Raw genomic sequence first — 19,826 nt, 5'->3', positions numbered from 1 at the left:
GGTTATTCTGAAAAATCTGACAAATGGAAGGAGGCCCATCAGTTTTGTGGCTCTGTACATGTGTGGTGGGAAAAAAATTGTCAGAGGCATAGGGGAATCCGTTTTGTTTCAAAAGTGCTTCTTCAAAGAAACAGACATCCCTGTCTCTCTTTGAGGAAGGCACTGTGTGGGAGGCTCTGTGGGCCCTCCTACAATGCCATGACTGAGAAGCCTGTCTTCAACTGGAGCTTCACTGAAAATGCACAGTCCAGATAAAATGCAAAGACACAAAGAGTAAATAAAGAAGTAGTCAATGCTAAGCAAAGTGTGGGCCGAGGAATTCTGCCTCCTAAGGAGGTGACAGTCAAATGAAGCTGGCTCATCATGTGTGTCAAAAGCAGCATCAGACAGGTAAATAGCAATTCTACACTTCCCTCCTACTCTAAAATTCCACTCTTAAAACACAGGGTATTTTAGGAAGCTTCCTGCTGACAGGCACATCCTGCCCAGGATTACATTTTAATAGTTCTTCTTTTAGACGAACATTTAATTTATACTTATACTCAACATGCTATTCCCATGCAGTCCCTCAGGAGGAGCAAAACATGCAAAACAGAGAAAGGGTGGTAATGAAAAGAAATAATCAATCTGCATTCATTGATAAATTTGTAGATAATGTAGCAGAGTATTTACTACGGTTCTGTTTTCTCCAGAGGGCAACTTTTTATCTTTTGCATCGACTCTGTAGATTGACAGAAAACAGTAGCCGTTTTCAGTCTGGTGATGCAGAGGCTGGCACACTATCTGGAATAAATATGTGACATTCAGCACTCCAGGATCTTGGTATTTTGGACAAAAAAAAAAAAAAAATCCACAAAACGCCCAAAACTATTCTCTAAGTAAAAAAAAAAAAAAAAAAAAAACTTTCATATAAATTTAGATTTTTTTGAAGCAGCAATAACATCATTATATCACATTAAAACTAATTTTACAAAGATGAGGTTACAGGTTTTGCTGGCTTCTGCAGCCACTTCAGGACATTGCAACATGATGCTTCTTGAATGACCAGGGGACAATGATATTTTCATTTTGCCAAAGCCAAAAAGTACTGCCCATCCACACACTGGCTTGACTCAACAACACAGCCCCTAAAACCTTCATTGATACAATATCCCTTAATCCTTTAGCTCCCATTCCACGAGTGGTAAATTGGCCCAGCATCTTACTCCTTTTTCCACTGAAGATTATGTGCCTTGAAATGAACATTGACTATCTCCTAAAACCCAATAAATTAAATTCTCTCCCCTCAGCCAGCAGCAGAAGTAATGGAAAACATTTCTCAGAACTAGTTTGTTTGATTTCTACAAAAGTCTTTGACCTAATGATATGTTTTAGCAAATTGGTATGACTTAGGGATAACTGATAAGCACACAGCAAAAACCAGCTATGCAATTACCTGTCACAAGTCAAATACTTTATGCAAAATTAAAAATTATACACAAACAGATCAGAAATACAGTTTGAATAAATAAATAGATTAAAATCTCCAGTTCCATTGCAAAAGAGGGAAAAAAAAAAAAGTTAGTAAAGAGGCTAGAAATAACAGCTTGACAGTATGCAATTCCACTGCCAGGGTATCAAAAATTTCATCCTACGTCGTATTTAACAAGATCATCAACATCTGCCTCTGGATTAATGCAGTGTGGAAAAGGATAATCAGCTAGCTAAGGGTAAGGTCTGACGTTTCGATGCAAGAAAATCAGTAAATTGTGACACATTTAATTCAGTATAACTTCATTAACAACTGAGGAACCAAGTTTTGTGCTCAGATGTAAAGACTTTTGGCAAACTTTTTCCTTTGCAGCACCACCAGAAGAGAGAGGGAAAGGCCAGGCTGCAGAGGGCTAAGGATTAGAGAAGGACTTGGCACTGTGAAGAGGTACAGTGACCAAGTGTGAGGGTCAAAATGGGTGCTATACTTCTACAGACAATAGCTAAATATTACTTGTTCATGAGTGCATGTCCATGAGCTAAAAGGGAAGGGAAACACAATGGTTCAGTACAATGAAACAATTCAATTTTATCATCTATGTCTGAGTATAAGTGCTGACACTGAAGTGCCAACTACCCTTTCTCCCTCACCCAGGCCAACCTATGCCTGTAACAACTGCTACAGGACAACTTCACCTATCTCCCATTCAATCAACGGGCTCTAGATCAAAGCCCCTCTGGACTACACGGGATCTGCCTTGCTGATACATAATGAAACCAAGCAATAGATAAATTCTTGCAAATGGAAATGGGAACTAGCGAGCCGTCTTTGGGAAGCTCCTTGCCACAAGAGACAACCTTGTGTAACCACATATGCTAGAAGGAAAATTCCCCCCAGCACTCCCATGTTGCAGAGCTAGTCCCTACAGCCCAGGCACAGTTGAGAGATATGGCACAGCAGGACATGTGGGCTCCCTCAGAGACCCACAGACGCCACCCATGTCTGAGGATTGCAGCTACAAAGGGCACAAAGGGAACTCTGGGCTTTCCTTACTTGCTGCTAATTAGCTTTTTCACTTCTTATCTTCTGGATAAGAAGTCTCAGCTTCAGTCCTACCTTTTTTTTTTTTTTTTTTCCTTGCCTTCTTTCCCCTTTCAGACTATTATATGAACTCGTGCCACCCTTTGTTCCACCTGACAAACTTACACACTACCCCTCTATCACACTTTTCTTTGGTCTTCAAAAAACACAAAGTTGTGTGGACCATGACTGTCACCATGTTCAGTGCCCTGCTTCACTGGTTCTCTCTCAGGACAGTGTCTTTTGAGTAATTAACCACAGAATCACAGCGGTTGGAAAAGGTCAAGTCCAAGCACTAACTGAAAACTGCCACGTCCACCACTAAACCCCAAGTACCACACCTACAAGTTTTCTGAATACTTCCAGGGACTGCTATTCCATCACTGCCCTGGGCAGCTTGTACCAAATGCCTGAAAGGCCGTTCAGTGAATAATTTTTTCCTAATATCAAATCTAGACCTCCCTGGGTGCAATTTGAGGCCATTTCCTCTCATTCTGTCACTTGTTACATGGGAGAATCGATACTACTGTTAGCACATACATGATGATGTAACAATTTTAGTACCATTGCCATTGTCACCTGTTTCCATGCGCTCCAATTCCTGCAATGAAAAGCCGTGAGGAACCCTTGCACTTTCACTGCTTCATGACTCTGCTGAGGGAACTTTTCCCCACAGGAATCCCACTCTCCCCACATCACAGCCCTTGGTGTCTATCCCTTAAATCTGTACCTAGAACTTTTAAAGTGTTTTTTGAGCTCCCATGGGATAGAAGTGTTTAGCAGCATAGCCTTTTCTATTACCTCACATTTTGCTCTATTCCCGTCAATAAGCACCCTCTGGAAGAAAGAGCTACCACAGTAACTTGAGTTTAGAGAAAAACAGAAAGAATACGGCCAAAAAGTGAGCAAGATAGTTCTCTTTTGAAAGCATTTCAGTTAAACTCACCCAGTGCTGGTCTTCATGCTAATTTTAAAGCTTCTGTGTGGCAGTGACTGGTGCAGAGCTTTAGAGGTCTCAGATTGACAGTATAGCAGCTGGCTTCTGGTGTCCACGTACAGCCATACATAAATTTTGCATGCCAGTTTCAGCCTTATATTGGCTTACATCCGTTATTTTGAATTATATCCTCCTGACACTTATTAAAGACCTGGGGTTGCTGACTTGATACTGCACAGAATATGATGCAGCCCCAACACAACCATTTCTTACTTTTTCAAAGCCACGTCACTTATTCCTAGGCAAGGTTTTGACCAGACATTCATATTTGCATGTGTTTTTCTTTACACCTTCTCCATGCTGCGTTGTAAGAGGCACTGATTTCACTGGTGTTGCACTAAGAGCCTCTGTGGGCCATGCTGGGGGCCCTTTTCCCCATTTCTCCCCTCAGCAAGCCCCAGCAGGCTCATTGTCGCTTAACATCTTCTGTGCGGGAGGATGGTGCAAGACATTAAGTAATACTGATAATGAAGGCATTAAAAAATATTGGACCCAGTATCAGATCTTGGGGTATGGCACTAGTCACTGCACCAGTGGAACACTGCCACTGATGAAAGCAAGCCCTCGAAGCCTGGAAGCTCAGCCGGTTTTCAGTCCATCTCTATGTCTCTTTATCCAGATTTCATAACTTCCTATACAGTGATGTTACGGGAGATTGTCAAAAGCTGTGCTAAAGTGGAGATAAACATGCAGACACGGCCACAAACTTGGCTTAGAAATCTCTCTGTGAGACTAATCATCCTTACAGATCAACCACCAGTGCTGAAATACTTTAAATCAAGGTCATAAGCAGCAATGCCCACGGCGCGGCTGAGGTCACTTGGTTTGTTCAGCCTGGAGGAGACTGAGGGGAGCCCTCACTGCGGTCTGCAGCATCCTTAAAGAGGAAACAGAGGAGAAGGCATTCATCGCTTCACTCTCATGACCGCTGACAGGACTCGAGAAAGTGGCATGAAGCTGAGTTAGGTTGGATGTCAGGAAAAGGTTCTTCCCCCAGAGGGTGTGTGGGCAGTGGAACAGGCTCTCCAGGGCAGCGGTCACGGCCCCAAGCCTGAGAGAGCTCAAGGAACATTTGGACAACGCTCTTGGACACACGGTGTGATTCTTAGGGCGTCCTGCGCAGGGCCAGGAATTTATGATCGTGAGGGGTCCCTTCCAAACTCCGCATATCCTATGATTCTAAGATTTCCTTTTTTCTTCCTTGACCGTTTTAGGGCTTAACTTCTCCAAGAAGCAAGGAAGGTGACGCTTTCCCATATTTCTCTCCGCTCCCGCTGACCGGCACACCCTCACGGGAACGGTGAGCAGACCCCCCCCAAATCCCCGCATTCCCCACGGCCTCCCCCCGCTCCGCCCTCAGGGCGGGAGGCGCGCGCGGCGCCCGTTGCCCCGGCGACGCGGCCCCGTAGTCTCGCGAGGCGGCGCGCGGCTCTCGCGGGCAGGGCGGAAGCGGCCGCCGTGTTTACAACCCGCGCCGCGGCCGGGACGCGCCGGGCCGGGGGCACCGGCGAGCGCCCCTCGCCCATGTGCCCGCAGCCCCCGCCGCCCATGGAAGTGATGGAGGGGCCTCTCAACCTGGTGAGCGCGGGGAGTGGAGGGGAAGGGGGGGCGCGTCGGGTCAGCCGGTGCCGCCGCTGCTCAGACAGCGGGGAGAGGGTGACACCCCTCGGCTCCTGCCCCCGGATAACCGATCGGAGAGGCGCGACCTGAACAGAAGAAGGGGCTCTTGCCGCCCTTCTTTCCTCCCCAAACACCCGTTGGGGTCCGGTGTCAGGCCCTTCCGCCGGGAGCGGGGCCCAGCGGCCGTCCCGGGCCCGAGGCGGCTCCGCGGAGGGAGCGGGGTGCGCTGGCCCCGGCCCCCGCCCCGGGAGCGCTGCTCCGTGCCCGGGAGCGCGGCCGCACGGGAGCCGGCCAGCGGCGTTGTCGGGGCACCTTTGGATTGCCGGGCGGCGGGGGACATGGCGTTGCAAAAGCGAGGGGCAAGAGAAGTTCAGGAAGGAAGCGGCTAGAGGAAACATTTAGATGACACAGGCCGTATCCACGAGCGGCTCAAGAGTTTTAGAGACTTGTCAGGGCCTAGCACTGGCTAAGCGCTTCCTTTAATTTCAGAAGGTGAAATGCTTTAAAACCTCAAATCAGTAATTGCTCTGCCTAAACTAAATTTCTAAGGAGGCTGAACTGAAACACAGACGGTCTAAAAAATGCTTCTTCACAAAAGCTAATCAATGTTAAACAATCTAAATCGGCAGGTCTCTGTCCCATAGACAAGATCTAGGTCAAGAAGAGTTAATTCTCTGCTGCCTTGTGGGTTTTACCAAAGTTGTATCTTGGCTATGTGGTGATACACAGAGCATTCCCTTAGAAAACAAGCTTTGGTCCAGCAGTCCAGTTAGTCAGAGGCAGCACGCTGGGAATACAGCTGTATTGCTTCCAGGAATGAGTTGGATCCAGCAATTGTTTAAACATTGCCGTGCAAACCTCAGAGACTTGTGTCATTTTAGGTTTTAATCGAAGCTTATTTATGCCAGGATGGTGTCAGCCCTGACAAATCCTTGCCTACAGGGTCAGTCAGGTATTTCTGGATTTCTCTCCCTAGTTTCAGAAAGACTTCCACAACTGTCTTTGCAGACCACCTATGGAATTAGGGCTGACAGTGTAGTAGAAAGATGGTCTGTCTGTATCTGTAGGCTTTGCAATTGTGCCAAACCACTCTGGGTACGGCAGCATCATACTGACTCACTTTTTACACTGTCTACTGAAAGACTAATTGAAATAAAGAACAGCAGGAAATAGGAAAGCTTTTGTAATCTGTTGATATCATGGGGTTAAAATCAGGCAAAATTACAACATGATAATGCAGGAGGGCTAAACTATAGCTATTTCACAGACATTGTAAAAAAACTTTTTTAAAAGTAGATCCAGTTGTTCTGGTGTAAGGCAAATTTGGGAGGAAACTTCCAAAGGGGTCCCTCTAGAAAGTAGATTCAAGTGGCCCCTCCTTCTGCTGGTTTGGGAAAAGAACTCCTTGAAGGAAAGTGGAAAAAACCTGTTCATTTAACAGGCAAAGTATTCAGAAGGATAAAAAAAGAATACTATTAAACAATAAAACCTCTCACTGTTCTGAAGAGATGGCAAAATCAGAAAGTCCTTGCTGTGGGCTGTAGCTCTGCTTGCTCAGTCTCTTATCAGTCCCTCCTGTGCTGGAATGCAGCCTCTGGGCTCTGGTGGGGCACAGGTGGGAGCTCTGGTGGTTTTCTGGGTTTTCAGTCCAGAGCAGGTTTGAACAGCTCCAAGAGAAAAAAAACACAGACTGGGGAACTTCTCTGCCTCAGCTAGCTGAAAAACCAGAACTAACTGACTGAAAAGCAAAGGAGAGCTCTCCCTCTGTCTGTCCAAGCTACAGACAGCCCAGTCCATGGGCAGGAATGTGTGGGAGCAAGTGCAGTTTCTGAAAACAAACTGCGCGCTTCTTTCCCCCTCCCTTCGCTCTTGGAACCAGCCTTAAAGGTGCAGAACTTAATATCCAGCATAAACAGAACAGATTACTGGGGATACAAGCAGCATAAAGTCACCCTAGGACACTAGTGCATAAGATTCTAAAGATAAAATTGTAATTGTGTATTCACTAGTAAACGTCTGAAAGTAGCAACTTTTTCGGCAATATCACTGGTGAGTAATGTTTCTTACTGAGACCACTTAGAGGGATTGTAGGAGTGACACCACTGTGACTAAAGCCTGGTTTATGACCTTGTGACCACAACACGAGTGTGCAGTTACTGTGCCTGTCGAGCTCCAGGCTGACAATGAGGTCAGGACACTTCTGTGTAAGGGATGAGACAGGAAGAAGAGTTGCTTTACATGCTTTCATACACAAAATTATGAATTTGCCTGTCAATATGTTCCTACTGCCTAAGAGGGTCCTGAAATACAAAACTTTTCTCAGAACTGCTGTGCACTACAGTCGTGGATCATCATATACAGAAAAGTGACACGTCCATTCAAGTTGTGCCTGAAACTCCTCACAATAAGAGGATTGAATGGGTATGGTACCATGGTTAGAACATGCCTGCATTTTTACAAGGACATGAACAGGAAGGAGTAACTACAGTTTTGCAAAGCTCTTCTGATCACAGCCTCTCTCTGCTGTGGAGCTTCAGATGGACAACATTCAGGGAAGGTGCCAACCTCCAAAATAAGAATGTTTATTTAAGTTTTTGATACTATCCAGTGTTACCTGTTGCACTCTTGTTTCCCATAAATCTCTTCTCTTACCTAAATCTAGGTCCTGTGAATTGGAAAAGTACAACTTTTTCCAAAGATGCCAATGAGGACAATAAAGCTGCCAAAAAAAAGGAAAACAGACCAAAGCCACCAAATCGCCCAACACCTAAACTACAATGTGATTTTAGATACAGTAATCATTAATCTTATTTAAGTGTCATCAATGGCTTAAATATAAGATATTTTCTCTCTTCCAATATATCCAATATATCACAATTGTCACAAATATGACAATTTTCACAAAACTGATTTTTCATCAGTTAAGGCTTTTCATTAGAATTTACCACAATACTTGAATCTTGCTTCGTCTTGTAAAAATTGTCCATGAATTGCAAGTTGGAGCATCTAGTCTTAGTTACTGGAAAGCATGGAGACTCTCCTGATTTTGCTGGCCAGTTGATCTGACCACAAAAAACACAACAACCAACCAAGCAACCACACCCCACCTCTTCCACTTTAATGCCATATCTTATATTCTCCTGGCTTCAATTATGCTCTTTTTCTGAAACTTCTGAAAGATACATTTCCCTAAAATAATGTCTTTATGGAACTGAGTCTTCTTCAACTTCACAAGTAAAATTTTTAGGTTATGCTACAGAACTTAAAACCAGCATGAGCAAAGTGCAGTCCCTGCACCAGCAGGCAGCTAGATAGCAGGTACCTAGCCCAGCTGATTACTTAATTCACACATAATCCAGACCCAAAACCATCTCAACATTCTTTTTACAAATTAAAACTTGCACTGTAAAAGTGTGAAGGTTAGTCTTCTGTGAACACTGCATGTTTTTACAGAGCATCTTGAGAGCTTCTCTGTGCTGCTTGTTGTAGGGGCAGCTCCTACTGCCATCCAGTTTAGGCAAAGAATTTTGGTCTCACATCCAGACATCACTTTACCCTTAGGTGTTGGAGCAAAAGTTACAAGTTCAGAAGCACAGCCACACACTGCTGGCCATCAGAAGCTTGGAAGTAACACGGTAAAAGTGGGGCAGATAGTATTAACCTCAGGAAAAGACTAGTAATTGCTCCTTAAACAGAGTTTGACACCCAGGACTTCATAATTCGGCAGATTCTACTGTAACAGCTCAGTATTGTCCTGTAGCTAAGGAGCCATACCACCTCTACTTAGTATTCTTCTTGCAAGGTAGTGGTATTTGTGTGGTTTATAATACAACACAGTCCAAAATGTGGTGAATATCTGTCACCTCTAAGATTCCTGAAGCCTAAAGGACCCAGCTCGAAGAGCTGCTGTTTTAGTGAAAACCAGCACAGACCAGTAGCTGGAATGAGAATAGCACTAAATGTGTATTCCAAGAACCTCATATAATGAAAGCTTTTAATAGTAATGCTGGTAACTGTTGGTAGCAACCAGTCCAGTGCAAGACAATCAATGGTTTACTGTAATGAATTATTTCAAAGTGAGGTAACACCACATCCACACAAAGGCAAAATAACAAGCAGAATAAATATGCAATATGGAAGTGTAGGAGGAGAAAATAGAAAACATGAAATGAAATTTCACTAGAGACCAGAGAATTTAGACCACACCTGCTAATGTGTTTGTGACTTAATGCCAGCCTGCACTTCTGTTATTTTCATTGGAAAACCAGGAATATTATGTTAATCCACAGAACCCTGTTTGTTCTCTTTGATTTATTTTTTTTTTGTCAATCTTAACCTGACAGCTGCTGTACTTGATCTTCCAGTTTAAAATGAAACCAAAAAAAAAAAAAAAAAGGCATATGCACTCAATTCTGAACTCAAATTAGGGAGAGCAAACTTGTAAGGTAACAAAAGGGGAAGTATCACTAGATACACGTGCCTAAGACAAAGTCTGTTTTTACCACAGTGGTGGGAGAACCCAAAGGTGTGAATCCACAGAGGCGGCAGCACACCTGAGTAAAGTGACTGGAGGTGCATCAACACTCAGCTGAACAACCAGAGGAGTAACAGCCACCTTGGAGGGGCTCAGCAATGTTGTGTGCAGGCTGTAAAAGCACAGCACAAAACTGCTCCTTGTGGCACATAAAACATCTCACAGCAGCTCCCAGTCAAGAACATAATTAGCTAAGTGGTGTGTGGCTGACAGGTATTTCCTCAGTGTACCTGTGCTCTTTGGGTACCTACCAGCAGTGCCTTTCTGCTGTGTCACACTGGCATTGCTTGCCTGTCATCAGGCCACAGAGTTCAGCTCTGAGTAATCATGACCAGCAGTTTAAAGACCCAGTGAAGCCATCTCAGAGAATCCTAGTGAGACAGACTGAAGGCACAGCTGAAGCCTTTCTGCCTCACTTGTTTGGAAATTGTTGCTCTTGGAAGCTTGTTTATTGGACAATTTGTTGTAATGGTTCAGATGCTCCTATTGAGGGGCAGCTCATTTGCTCTAACAACTTGAGCCTTGCGGTTTAGGGCTGCATACAGAGGCCCAGACTGGTTTTGTTTGTCAGGGCAATGGAACGATTCTCACTTAGCTTGTAACCTCCAGGTAGCAAGGCTTGTGTACCAGCTGTGACACACTATATTTGGGGACAGGAAGAACATTGCCAAAGCAGCTGAGAACTGTAGGCACACAAAATGCCCTGGGGAGGTGGTGGAGTCACCTGGGTAAGGAAAGACTAGACAAGGCCCTCAGTGCCATGGTGTAGTTGACACAGTGGTGTTCAGTCACAGGCTGAACTCCATCTCACTGTCTTTTCCAGCCTAATTCATTCTGTGAGTGTGAAAATGGCTCTGAAAAACAAGTTGAAGCATTTCATGCTTTTATCATACTAAATGGATGAGAAGGAACCGAATGAGGTTGATTTGACTATGCAGTAGGTAGAAGGATACCACGCCCTAATGAAAGGTGCAGGTGATCAGGGAAAGGGCTGCAGCTCTGCCTCTGTGGGGTTTTGATGACTCCACCTACCCTGAGCAGTATGAATGCAAGTTGGGTTCATTCCAGATCTTTTAATTGCATTTGCATGGTGAGGAACTCAGACTAACCATTCTACCTGAAACTTGGACTAGGTTGGGAACACACATGTAGTCAGTTAGAGCTATTCAGTCAGTTAGTGGGGGTTGCCTAAACAACTGGCTGCTTGCCTGCCCACATATTTAAAGTCTAATACTATTGCTTACATGCAAGTCGAACTTCAACATCTTTGCAATTGAATACAAAGTGAGTGAGGAGTCTGTGTTCTCAACATTAACTTTCTCATGATAGTGTCACATACTTGTTTTGCTCTATAGGAACACTAACCTATAATTTACACAGCTGAGTCATTGTTCTGTCAACCTTGCTAAATACAGGCTTTCAAAAACAGAAAATTGAGCTGACACGTGACTAGTGGTCTTGGTTGAACAGCCACAATGGGCTCTGCCATTTTTTGGTTGATCTTTAGTCAACTTTCTCTACAGAATACAAGGATTTAAAAAAGGGGACTTGCTTCCCTTGGTAAAGCTCCACCATTGCAATTGCTTTAGTTTTACTGCAAATATATCCTCATTATTTAGCATAAGTTACAGTACGACTCCTTATTATTTTTACTTTTAGTGCAGCTTCCAGTAAATGCAAGCATTTTCCATAGTCACCGTGATCAAGGCTGCTCTTTTTAAAATAAATGGATGGCCACAGTTTATTCTTGGACCTCTCACATCAAGTTCTGCACTTGTATTCTCTCTTCATTACATTTTTTCACTGCATATGAGGACATACACATTCAAACCTTTCTAAATTCACAGTTTCCTGGTAAGAATGGGTTTGAAAGATGCTTCTGTAGCCTCTCACAGAGTGTGTGTGGAACGGGGAAGAACCCTGGTGCACCACCTGGTCCCACCCTTTGTGGCCTGCTGCTGTAAACACCCACATGGAAAACACTTAGCACTCTTCTGGATAATAGAGAGGCAATGCAGTGTGCAGTTGGACTGTTCGAAATAGAAATCAGACCTATATCCTTAAGGAAACAAATCCTAAAATAGATCCCTCATCTCTCAAAAACACCATTCCTACTTGTTTTCAGCAGTAAGAGAGCACAGGTATTAATCTTTTCTGGCAAGAAGAGCTGGTGTTCACAGTCCATAACATAAAATAGATGATAGCAGCATCAAATAGTGGTTTCACTTAAAACACTTACAAACTGGAACTTCTTTGCAGTTAAGCTTTCATCAGGCCCCATCATTTTAGCAGCTGGGTTTTTCCTGCCTTAGTCATTTTAAGTAAAGCACTGCAATCTGTGCTCCATAATCACATTAAAATACATCATTTTCTGGTGAGTCCTTTGTTACATATGGAGAAGGCTGTAAGCTTAACCTCTTGTGCAAGGTTTTGTCCAGTGAAGAGCTGTTCCCATTAGTGGAACGGAGCAAAACAGAACATAGCTGCTGTCTCAGGTACAGGAGCACTGTTGCGAACGACTGCTCGTAGGGGAGGGTAGCAGGCTACTCTGTTGGAAAATGAGTACTACATCTAGCACCAGTTAGCCTTTGTGGAAGGAATTGTATGGGAAGAGAATTCCCATATAACTAGAATTGTATGGGAAGAGGAGCAGTTTTCCCTCCCTATCCCCACAGCCTAAGCCAGGATCATACTGTGGTAGTCCTTTAGGCTGTAACAGTACGCCATGTCTAGAAAGAAAACATTGTTCTTTTTTCCTTTGAGGGAACAGTAATAGTTCTGGGCATTATGGATTTGTTTCTCACAGCCTGCAGCCACATCATTATCCAGTCTGTAGTGGGGTAAAAACCAAAACAAGCCAACAAAGAAGTGGAGTTAAATTTTGGTTAAAGAAAGGCGTAGGTAAAGAAGAGACTCTCTTTGCTGTTCTAGGAGATTGTTTGACTGGGGTTTATTCTGCTTTTCAGAGATTACACAGGCAATGGTTTGGGCTAGTCACGTGGAAAGATCAGACAGGAACACTGCCCTAGAATAGCAGTATAAACTTACTAAAGCAAGTGTTATCCCTCAACCTCTCAACTACATTTAGAAAGTGTGTGGAAAAACATCTGCCTTACCTTCTGCAGTTAGTCCAGGATGCTTCAAGTCACACAGCGAGGCTTACACAAATCCCTTAAGTACCAAGTACATCAGGGTAAGGTGAGGAAACTTTTTAGCTTGGCCATCCTTCACTCACACCTGCTTCCTTTTACAGGAGTCAAGTTGTTACACCTGTCCATTTGCCTACTGGGAATTCCTGCTCATCAGGATTGGGAGGGACATCTGAAAGTAGTTGTCAGCCTGCTTCCGCTTTTTAATTCCATAGCTTGTTAATAAATTATAATTATTCTTATCCCACATCCTACATTAAGTTCCAGCACTCCAAGTGGAAGAGGAAAGAGAAATCAGATCTCTAAACCCACCACAGTCAAGCAGCAGGTGTTTCTGTAATCACAGCAGCAGGACCAAAGTCAAAGCAATCCTGTTTGACTGCTGGGAACCAGCGCTGCAGCTCCAGAGCTGTTGTGTCAATACCTTCTCTAGCATGACATCAGGCCAAGGATAAACTTGAGAGTAATCTTCTTCTCTTTATGACAGAGGACCAGTTCTTCCATTGCCAGTTTTATAATGGGATACAGGCCACTCTGAGTTCAAAACAGATATGCTAACACTGGTTGGAAGCTGCATGGCTGAGTGTAACTGAGCACTAAGAATAAACATCAGAGCAGACAAGATGTAGAAGCTCAGCCATGATAATAGCTAGTAAACATCCAAATACTTCTGGTGCAGCTTCATCACCTGCTGCTAGGAAACAGCACCACTAACTTCTTCAAATTGCTTGTTGATAAATAAGCTACTGTGAACGTGGGAGAAATTCCTTCCACAATCAGCAAATTGGATCAAACACGGGTTAGAATAAATGGGCAAGTATTTTCTTGTCAACCTGTCAGGAAAAGATAGGAATAAGAGAAATTCCTTGCCCGTGACTGACTGCAAAATAGCTAGTTTGTTCACACAGGGCTGTGCTTAAAGCTGATTTTTTTTCTGGTGTGGCTCCTGTTGTTTCCATTGGGAAGTCTGTTGCATCAGAGTAAGATGGCCTCATATGTATATTTTGATGTAAGAGCAAGAAAGGCATTGTGACCTTCTCATCAGAGGACCCTAGGTTTTGATTTTGCCCACATCTCTGGACTGTTGTTTTCCTGATTTTATTCAGCCCAGCTCCATCAGACTCCCTTCAGCTTCACTGGAAGTTAATTGAGAATGGAAGTAATTTAATTGCTCAATCAAAAAAGAACTGAATGTCCTCAGATGTTTTGCATGTGCTTAAGTGATTTGAGTAAGAGCATACTCCAGCAGTTTAAATCATACATGAATAATCTTTGAAAACAATGGGACTCAAATTCTTATATGTAGAAACTAGTAAATGGAACTTGTCCTCTGACTTGTTGAATTGCTTTGGTAGCTCCTCTGTCTCTGGCTATTCTGTTTCCTTTCATTTTCTGGCAGAAATAGGCTTATTTCCCATTGTTATGAACAAACAGTATCAGCACAGATAAAGCAATCTCCTTGGTTATTCCTGGCAGCTTGTCCCAATACAGATTAGCTATGTCATGGACATAAAAGCACCTGGGCTAGTTCTTCGCAAAACAATTTTTCAGTAAATTACTATTGATACAGCTGCTTCTGCAAACTGCAAGGGCAGGTCTGAAAAAAAACAGGGAAAGAGGAAACAGAATAGCCAGAGACAAAGGAGCTACCAAAGCAATTCAACAAGTCAGAGGACAAGTTCCATTTACTAGTTTCTACATATAAGAGTTTTAGGTTTTTTAAGAACACACCGTGTTAGCATGTGAAATCAGTTTTAGGAAAGCTAAATGTCTTCATGGAGTGAAGTAACTGCCAGGGATTGCTTAAGAACAGCTGTTGCCCAAACAGGTGTTTCTGTACAAGTGATTCTCTTCTGTGGTGTCAGAGCTGCTGAGATCCTGGTAGAAAACTGAACTTACTGCAGTACTGTAGGGCATAACTCCACTTGGTAGACAAAAATGACAACCTGACTGCCTTTTGGGACCTGTAGTTTAAATGGGTGTTAGTATCAGTACCATGTAAGCATCAGTACCTGATGTTCAAACTCAACATGCAGTAGAGCAGTCCTGAGCAGTGTAACTGACAGTCTCAGCAGCTAGGGCCTGTAGCCTTTCCCATTACACAGATTGTCTTGGAGGAAGGGCCATAAACTCCATGTCTTGTAGTAATGACAAAAAAGACTTGCTTTCGTGAATGTTGCAGTGCTGGTTATGCAATAGTTTCTCACTGAGCGTATGCAAATGCGTGCATCAAATGCTTGCTCTCAGCAACAACCTTAGTCTGTGTTGGTGGTTTACATTAGTGGTTTACAAATACTGGTATAGATTTAACTGTTGTTAAATGTTTCAGCAACAACATGACTTTGATACTTTTAACTATGGCTGTGCTGCTACCATTAATTGGTGTAAGCTGCTGACAAAAAAAATCAAAGTTATTCACCCAAGAGGCGAAATGTCTTGGGCATGGGGCAGCAGAAAATGTCAAATCAGCCGTAAGATGTAACACAATTCAAATATCTTGCGTTCTGCCAGGTCAGTTGGTCCAAAATACTTACAACGTCTCATAACTTCTTTTGGCCTGTTCTTTTTACATGACTCTGGTAAGTGCCTGCCTAGGAAGGAGAAGATGTGCTTTCTGAGGAACAGCTTCAAAAGTATTTTGTTTTGTGCACGCCAGTTTGCTGCATTAACAAACTTCAGTTCTCTCTTGCAAGGTAGTATTAAAGAAGTCCGATTACAAAGCGTGGAAGGGAGTGAAGATCTGGGCCTAAAAGCCTGAGAATTGGAATCAGTACAAGTTTTTCAGATGTACTGGTCACCTTTAAGACAGGTATAACTATTTGTCCGTTGACCCTCATTGATGTAATGTTCTTTTTTTATAATTTGAAGGCTCACCAGCAAAGCAGAAAAGCAGACCGCTTGTTGGCAGCAGGGAAATATGAAGAAGCAATTTCTTGTCACAAAAAAGCTGCTGGTGAGTTGGTTATTTCTCACATTTCAGCTCTTAAAATCAGTTTCTAGGTTTGCATGCACCAAGCCTGTCTTGGTTCAAGAAGTGCTTTGACAATGCTCTTGGGCACGTGGGATTCTTGGGGTGTCCTGCACAGGGCCGGGAGTTTTGGTCCCTCTGGGTCCCTTCCAACTCAGCAGATTCTACGATTCTGTGTGAGTAGAATATCTTGCAAAATTTTTATTTTTAAAGTGTGAGTTTGTTTTTTAGTCCAGATCGAGAACCCTTTTGAAAACTTTTTTCCTCGTATGGGCAGCTAAAGTCAGACATTTCCAAAGTTGTTTAGACTGGAGGTGATTATCACTGTGAAGGCAGTTCTTGACTGAGGATGAAGCCAACACCTTGTGGAATGCACAGACTGAGGTTGTGTACCTGCTCTAAGCCAGTTTCACTTCTTACTTTGCGTTTTCTTTACTGCTTTCATAGGTGATGTCACAGTGCTTTCTGTTGGTCAAGGACAAATGTTTGCTTACAAAACTTCCCTTTCCTTATGCCTGCATCAAGGCAGCTAAGAACAGGTGATGAGCTCCCCAGAACTCGAGCAAAACAGCAGATTGCATCACAGACCTCGACACTGCAGGGACAGCCTCTCCTCTGTGCCATTAAAAACCTGCCCATTTAAATAGTCCTGCTTCATTTTTTGTGTTGGAGTCCCTCAGCTCTCTGACAGTGTGCAGCTACTTGGCAGAAGAAGAAAGGAGGCCTTAACTGGTGCAACAAGTAGGACATTTTCAGTGACAGGGCTTGTGTGGAGACAAAGTAAGGGGCTGCTCTGAACACGGTAACCTAGATACCAGGCGTTCTTGCTCCATTCACAGATACTAGAAACCCCATAAAGTGAGGAACTAATAGTTTCTTGGGTATTTATGGCAGCTCAGAGCGATGAGGGATTGCACTTACATTCTAAAATACATACTTTTTGTTTTCTTTCACTTCATATAACAAGACAAAACCCAAAAATACACTGGATGTTTCTTGCTTTTCTTTGTCGGTTGGTTCTATGCCATTGTCTTGCATCATTCCAAGTTTGGTTGAGAATTTCTCATACATTGTCATTTCCAGCACTAGTAAGATATGCTCAAAGTCTTTCTGGAAATTGCTGCTCTTCTAAAAACCAACTGGAGCGAGCCAAGCCAACAGGATACCATGGGGAGGGTGTAGCGTGTATTACAAGGTCTCAGAATAAATTTTTCAGACTTCTGAAAAACTGCAGGTCTTTCCAGCCACTGTAAGTTGGTGAATACTTTGCCTCTGGACTGTTGCCTTTATGTGGGGATTGAGCACACAGGTGTGAAGGCTTTTCTGAGCTTTTCTGGAAGCATTGAGGTTTTTCAGCCGTGCCGTGAGCGCTGACGGATGTTCTGTCCCGCAGGGTACCTCACAGATGCCATGAAGCTGACCCAGTCGGAGCAGGTGAGACCAGAACCAGCCCCAGCCCCGTGGTGTGCCCGTGTGTCCCGTGTGTCTGAGCACACCCCTCCTGGGCATTAGTCTCTGCAGAATTTTCTGAACCTTTGGCAGCTGCACCGGGAGTTTCACAAGTGTGGGAACGCTAATCTTCCTAGAGAGTTTTTCCAAGTTTATGTGGAGCAAGGACAAGAGAAATATTAACTCCTCCAAGGGGTCTCCCACTTTCTAGTCTGCCAGACATCTTCAAGGAGGTGACAAAACTAGCGTCGTGCTTAACTTTATCTGTGAGGCACTTCGTATTTTGCTGAGACAAAAAGCCAAGCATCTCATCTACGGTGTGTCAGTTTGGTTTAATGCATCCTGACTGGGGGATCTCTAGAACAACAGCCCTGACACTTTCTTATTCACTGCACAGGTTTGTGAATGTAGTAGTGTAGTCTGCTCAGCACTTTTGTACCAGCTTTAAATTTAGCCAATATTATGAAATCAGCTAACCCTTGGAGATCAGACATCTGCCTTTGCTCCAGCAGGTCATTCTTGTAGAAAATGGTCTTTCACCCAGGTGAGTTATAACTGCTGTGCCACCCACCTCCTTCATTAAATGTGGCTGAATCAGGTGGGACCATTCCTGGCCTTGGAGCAATGTACTGCTTCATTTTGGGTGTTATAGATATGTCTTCTACCATCACAGAAGCATACAAAAAGTTTGTTTATGCCAGGTGAATCTCTTCTCTCTTGGTGTTGGTTGTAGGTGAGTTAAACTCCGGGTGCCTCTGCCCAGAGGTATTGTAGCCTGGTCAGTGACTTACAAACAAAAAGACAGTAGTCATGCTAAATCTGACATATCTGAATCTGTTGCACTCTAGGAGCAGAGAGCACTTCCTGTTGGATTTAATGTCTGAATAACAAAAGCTCCCCCCCTCGGGCATGCAGTGATGCTGTTTATGTAAATATTTACACACGTGTAATTCAGTGTGTGTGAATATTTGGGTGGGATTAGGGATCACCAACTAAACTGTTTAATCTTGTTGTTACTCAGGCTCAGCTGTCACTGGAATTACAAAGGGATAGTCATATGAAACAGTTACTGCTCATCCAGGAGAGGTGGAAAAGGGCTAAGAGGGAGGAAAAGCTGAAAGCCCAGCAGAGCGCTGACAAGGAGGCAGCCGCACATCTTCAGACTTCTTACAAGCCATCTGCTGAAGACTCTGATGATCAGAACGTGCTGGTTCCTCCTGCTCAGAAATACAGCTCTTCCACAGAGAAACATCCACAGGATACTCGGGGTGTCTTTGACAGGGACCCAGATACGCTTTTATTTCTGCTTCAGAAGAAAAAGGAGCCGCTGGAAGCATGTATTGGGAGTAAAGCGCCAAAAGATGACAAAACAATAATAGAAGAGCAGGCAACCAAAATTGCAGATTTGAAGCAGCTTATAGAGTCTCTTGTAGCTGAAAACGAGAGATTAAGGAGAGAGAATAAGCAGTTAAAAGCAGAAAGAGCTAGACTCCAAAAATCTCCGGTAGACAAGGAGTTGGATGTAGACACCGACTTTGTCGAGAAGTCAGAGTTGTGGGGTCTGCAGCAGCCCTCGGAATCTGCTTCTTCAGCTGCAACTTGGCAGAAGTTTGCAACAACTGCTGGGAAGGCAAAGGACATTCCAATACCCAACCTTCCCCCCCTGGACATCCCGTCCCCTGAACTCCCGCTGCTGGAACTCTCCGACGATATACTGAAAGGACTGATGAATAGTTAAAAGCCAGGAAAAGTGCTCAGTGTAGTCACCCAAACTTGAGAAAAGGGAAAGCCGCCAGGACAATGGTGATCTGAGGGCAGAAACATTTACCACAACGCTACTGTTGGAGAAAAGGCATTAAGCAACTTTGTTACTGTGAAATCCACATCATATCTGAGTTATTTCGTGGAAGTTAAAGGTACCATAGCTGGTATGAGACGGTGAGCTCTTTCGTCTTTCGCCCAATGTTTCAAACCAAACGACTGCCTGGAGAATGTTTCAAGTAACACAATCCTTCAGGGTTTTTAAGTATGCTATATGTAATAGTTACCTATAATGCCATAAATGATGGTGCAGAACCTAACTGTTATGGTTGCCAGTCGGCCGCCATTTCATATTGAAAAATGCTTTCTAGCATGAATTTAAACTGTGCATTTCATTATGCATAACTTTGTTAATTCAGATACAGTGCAATTTATACACCTCCTAGACGGATTTATGTGCCACACTCTGTATTCCTGACCACGTTAACCTCAAGTCAGGAGAGATTTTAATTTTCATTCTATGAAGGAACCAACTTACTCGTTCTGTCGATGAGGGTTTTTGGGGGGGTTATCTGTTTACATAACTAATCAGGGTGCATTGAATCTAGCTATTGGTTTCTGTATAAAGTGACATGGTTTAAAATGAAAAATCTATACTTAAGGTAAAATACCCTTTTTGTTTTCAGTGATGCATGAATGGAAGTAATTCTAGCTGGCAGTATTTGATTGAAAAAGAAATTGTTTACAGCTTAACCTGATTCAAAAAGGATAGGAAAATAAAAACCAAGGTGTTTCGA

The 19,826-nt window shown here is 43.5% G+C and overlaps 1 protein-coding gene and 1 long non-coding RNA gene across 2 annotated transcripts in view; one reads left to right on the top strand and one right to left on the bottom strand.

The window, feature by feature from the left end:
- Positions 1–12,910, bottom strand: part of LOC120756069 (uncharacterized) — a 25,294-nt gene extending 12,384 nt beyond the window's left edge. Inside the window, exon 1 of the long non-coding RNA XR_005702003.2 lies at positions 12,819–12,910. This is a non-coding gene — a long non-coding RNA (uncharacterized LOC120756069). The remainder of the gene's footprint in view (positions 1–12,818) is intronic.
- Positions 5,020–19,826, top strand: NRBF2 (nuclear receptor binding factor 2). The gene is made up of 4 exons (XM_040071785.2): positions 5,020–5,126; positions 15,720–15,804; positions 17,213–17,253; positions 18,290–19,826. The coding sequence occupies exons 1-4, from the start codon at positions 5,073–5,075 to the stop codon at positions 19,004–19,006; spliced, it is 897 nt and encodes a 298-aa protein (XP_039927719.1). The 5' UTR covers positions 5,020–5,072; the 3' UTR covers positions 19,007–19,826.

This window comes from Hirundo rustica, chromosome 8 (assembly GCF_015227805.2).
Source record: "Hirundo rustica isolate bHirRus1 chromosome 8, bHirRus1.pri.v3, whole genome shotgun sequence".
NCBI classification, from domain to species: Eukaryota; Metazoa; Chordata; class Aves; order Passeriformes; family Hirundinidae; genus Hirundo; species Hirundo rustica.
This window is presented reverse-complemented; position numbering and strand designations above follow the sequence as displayed.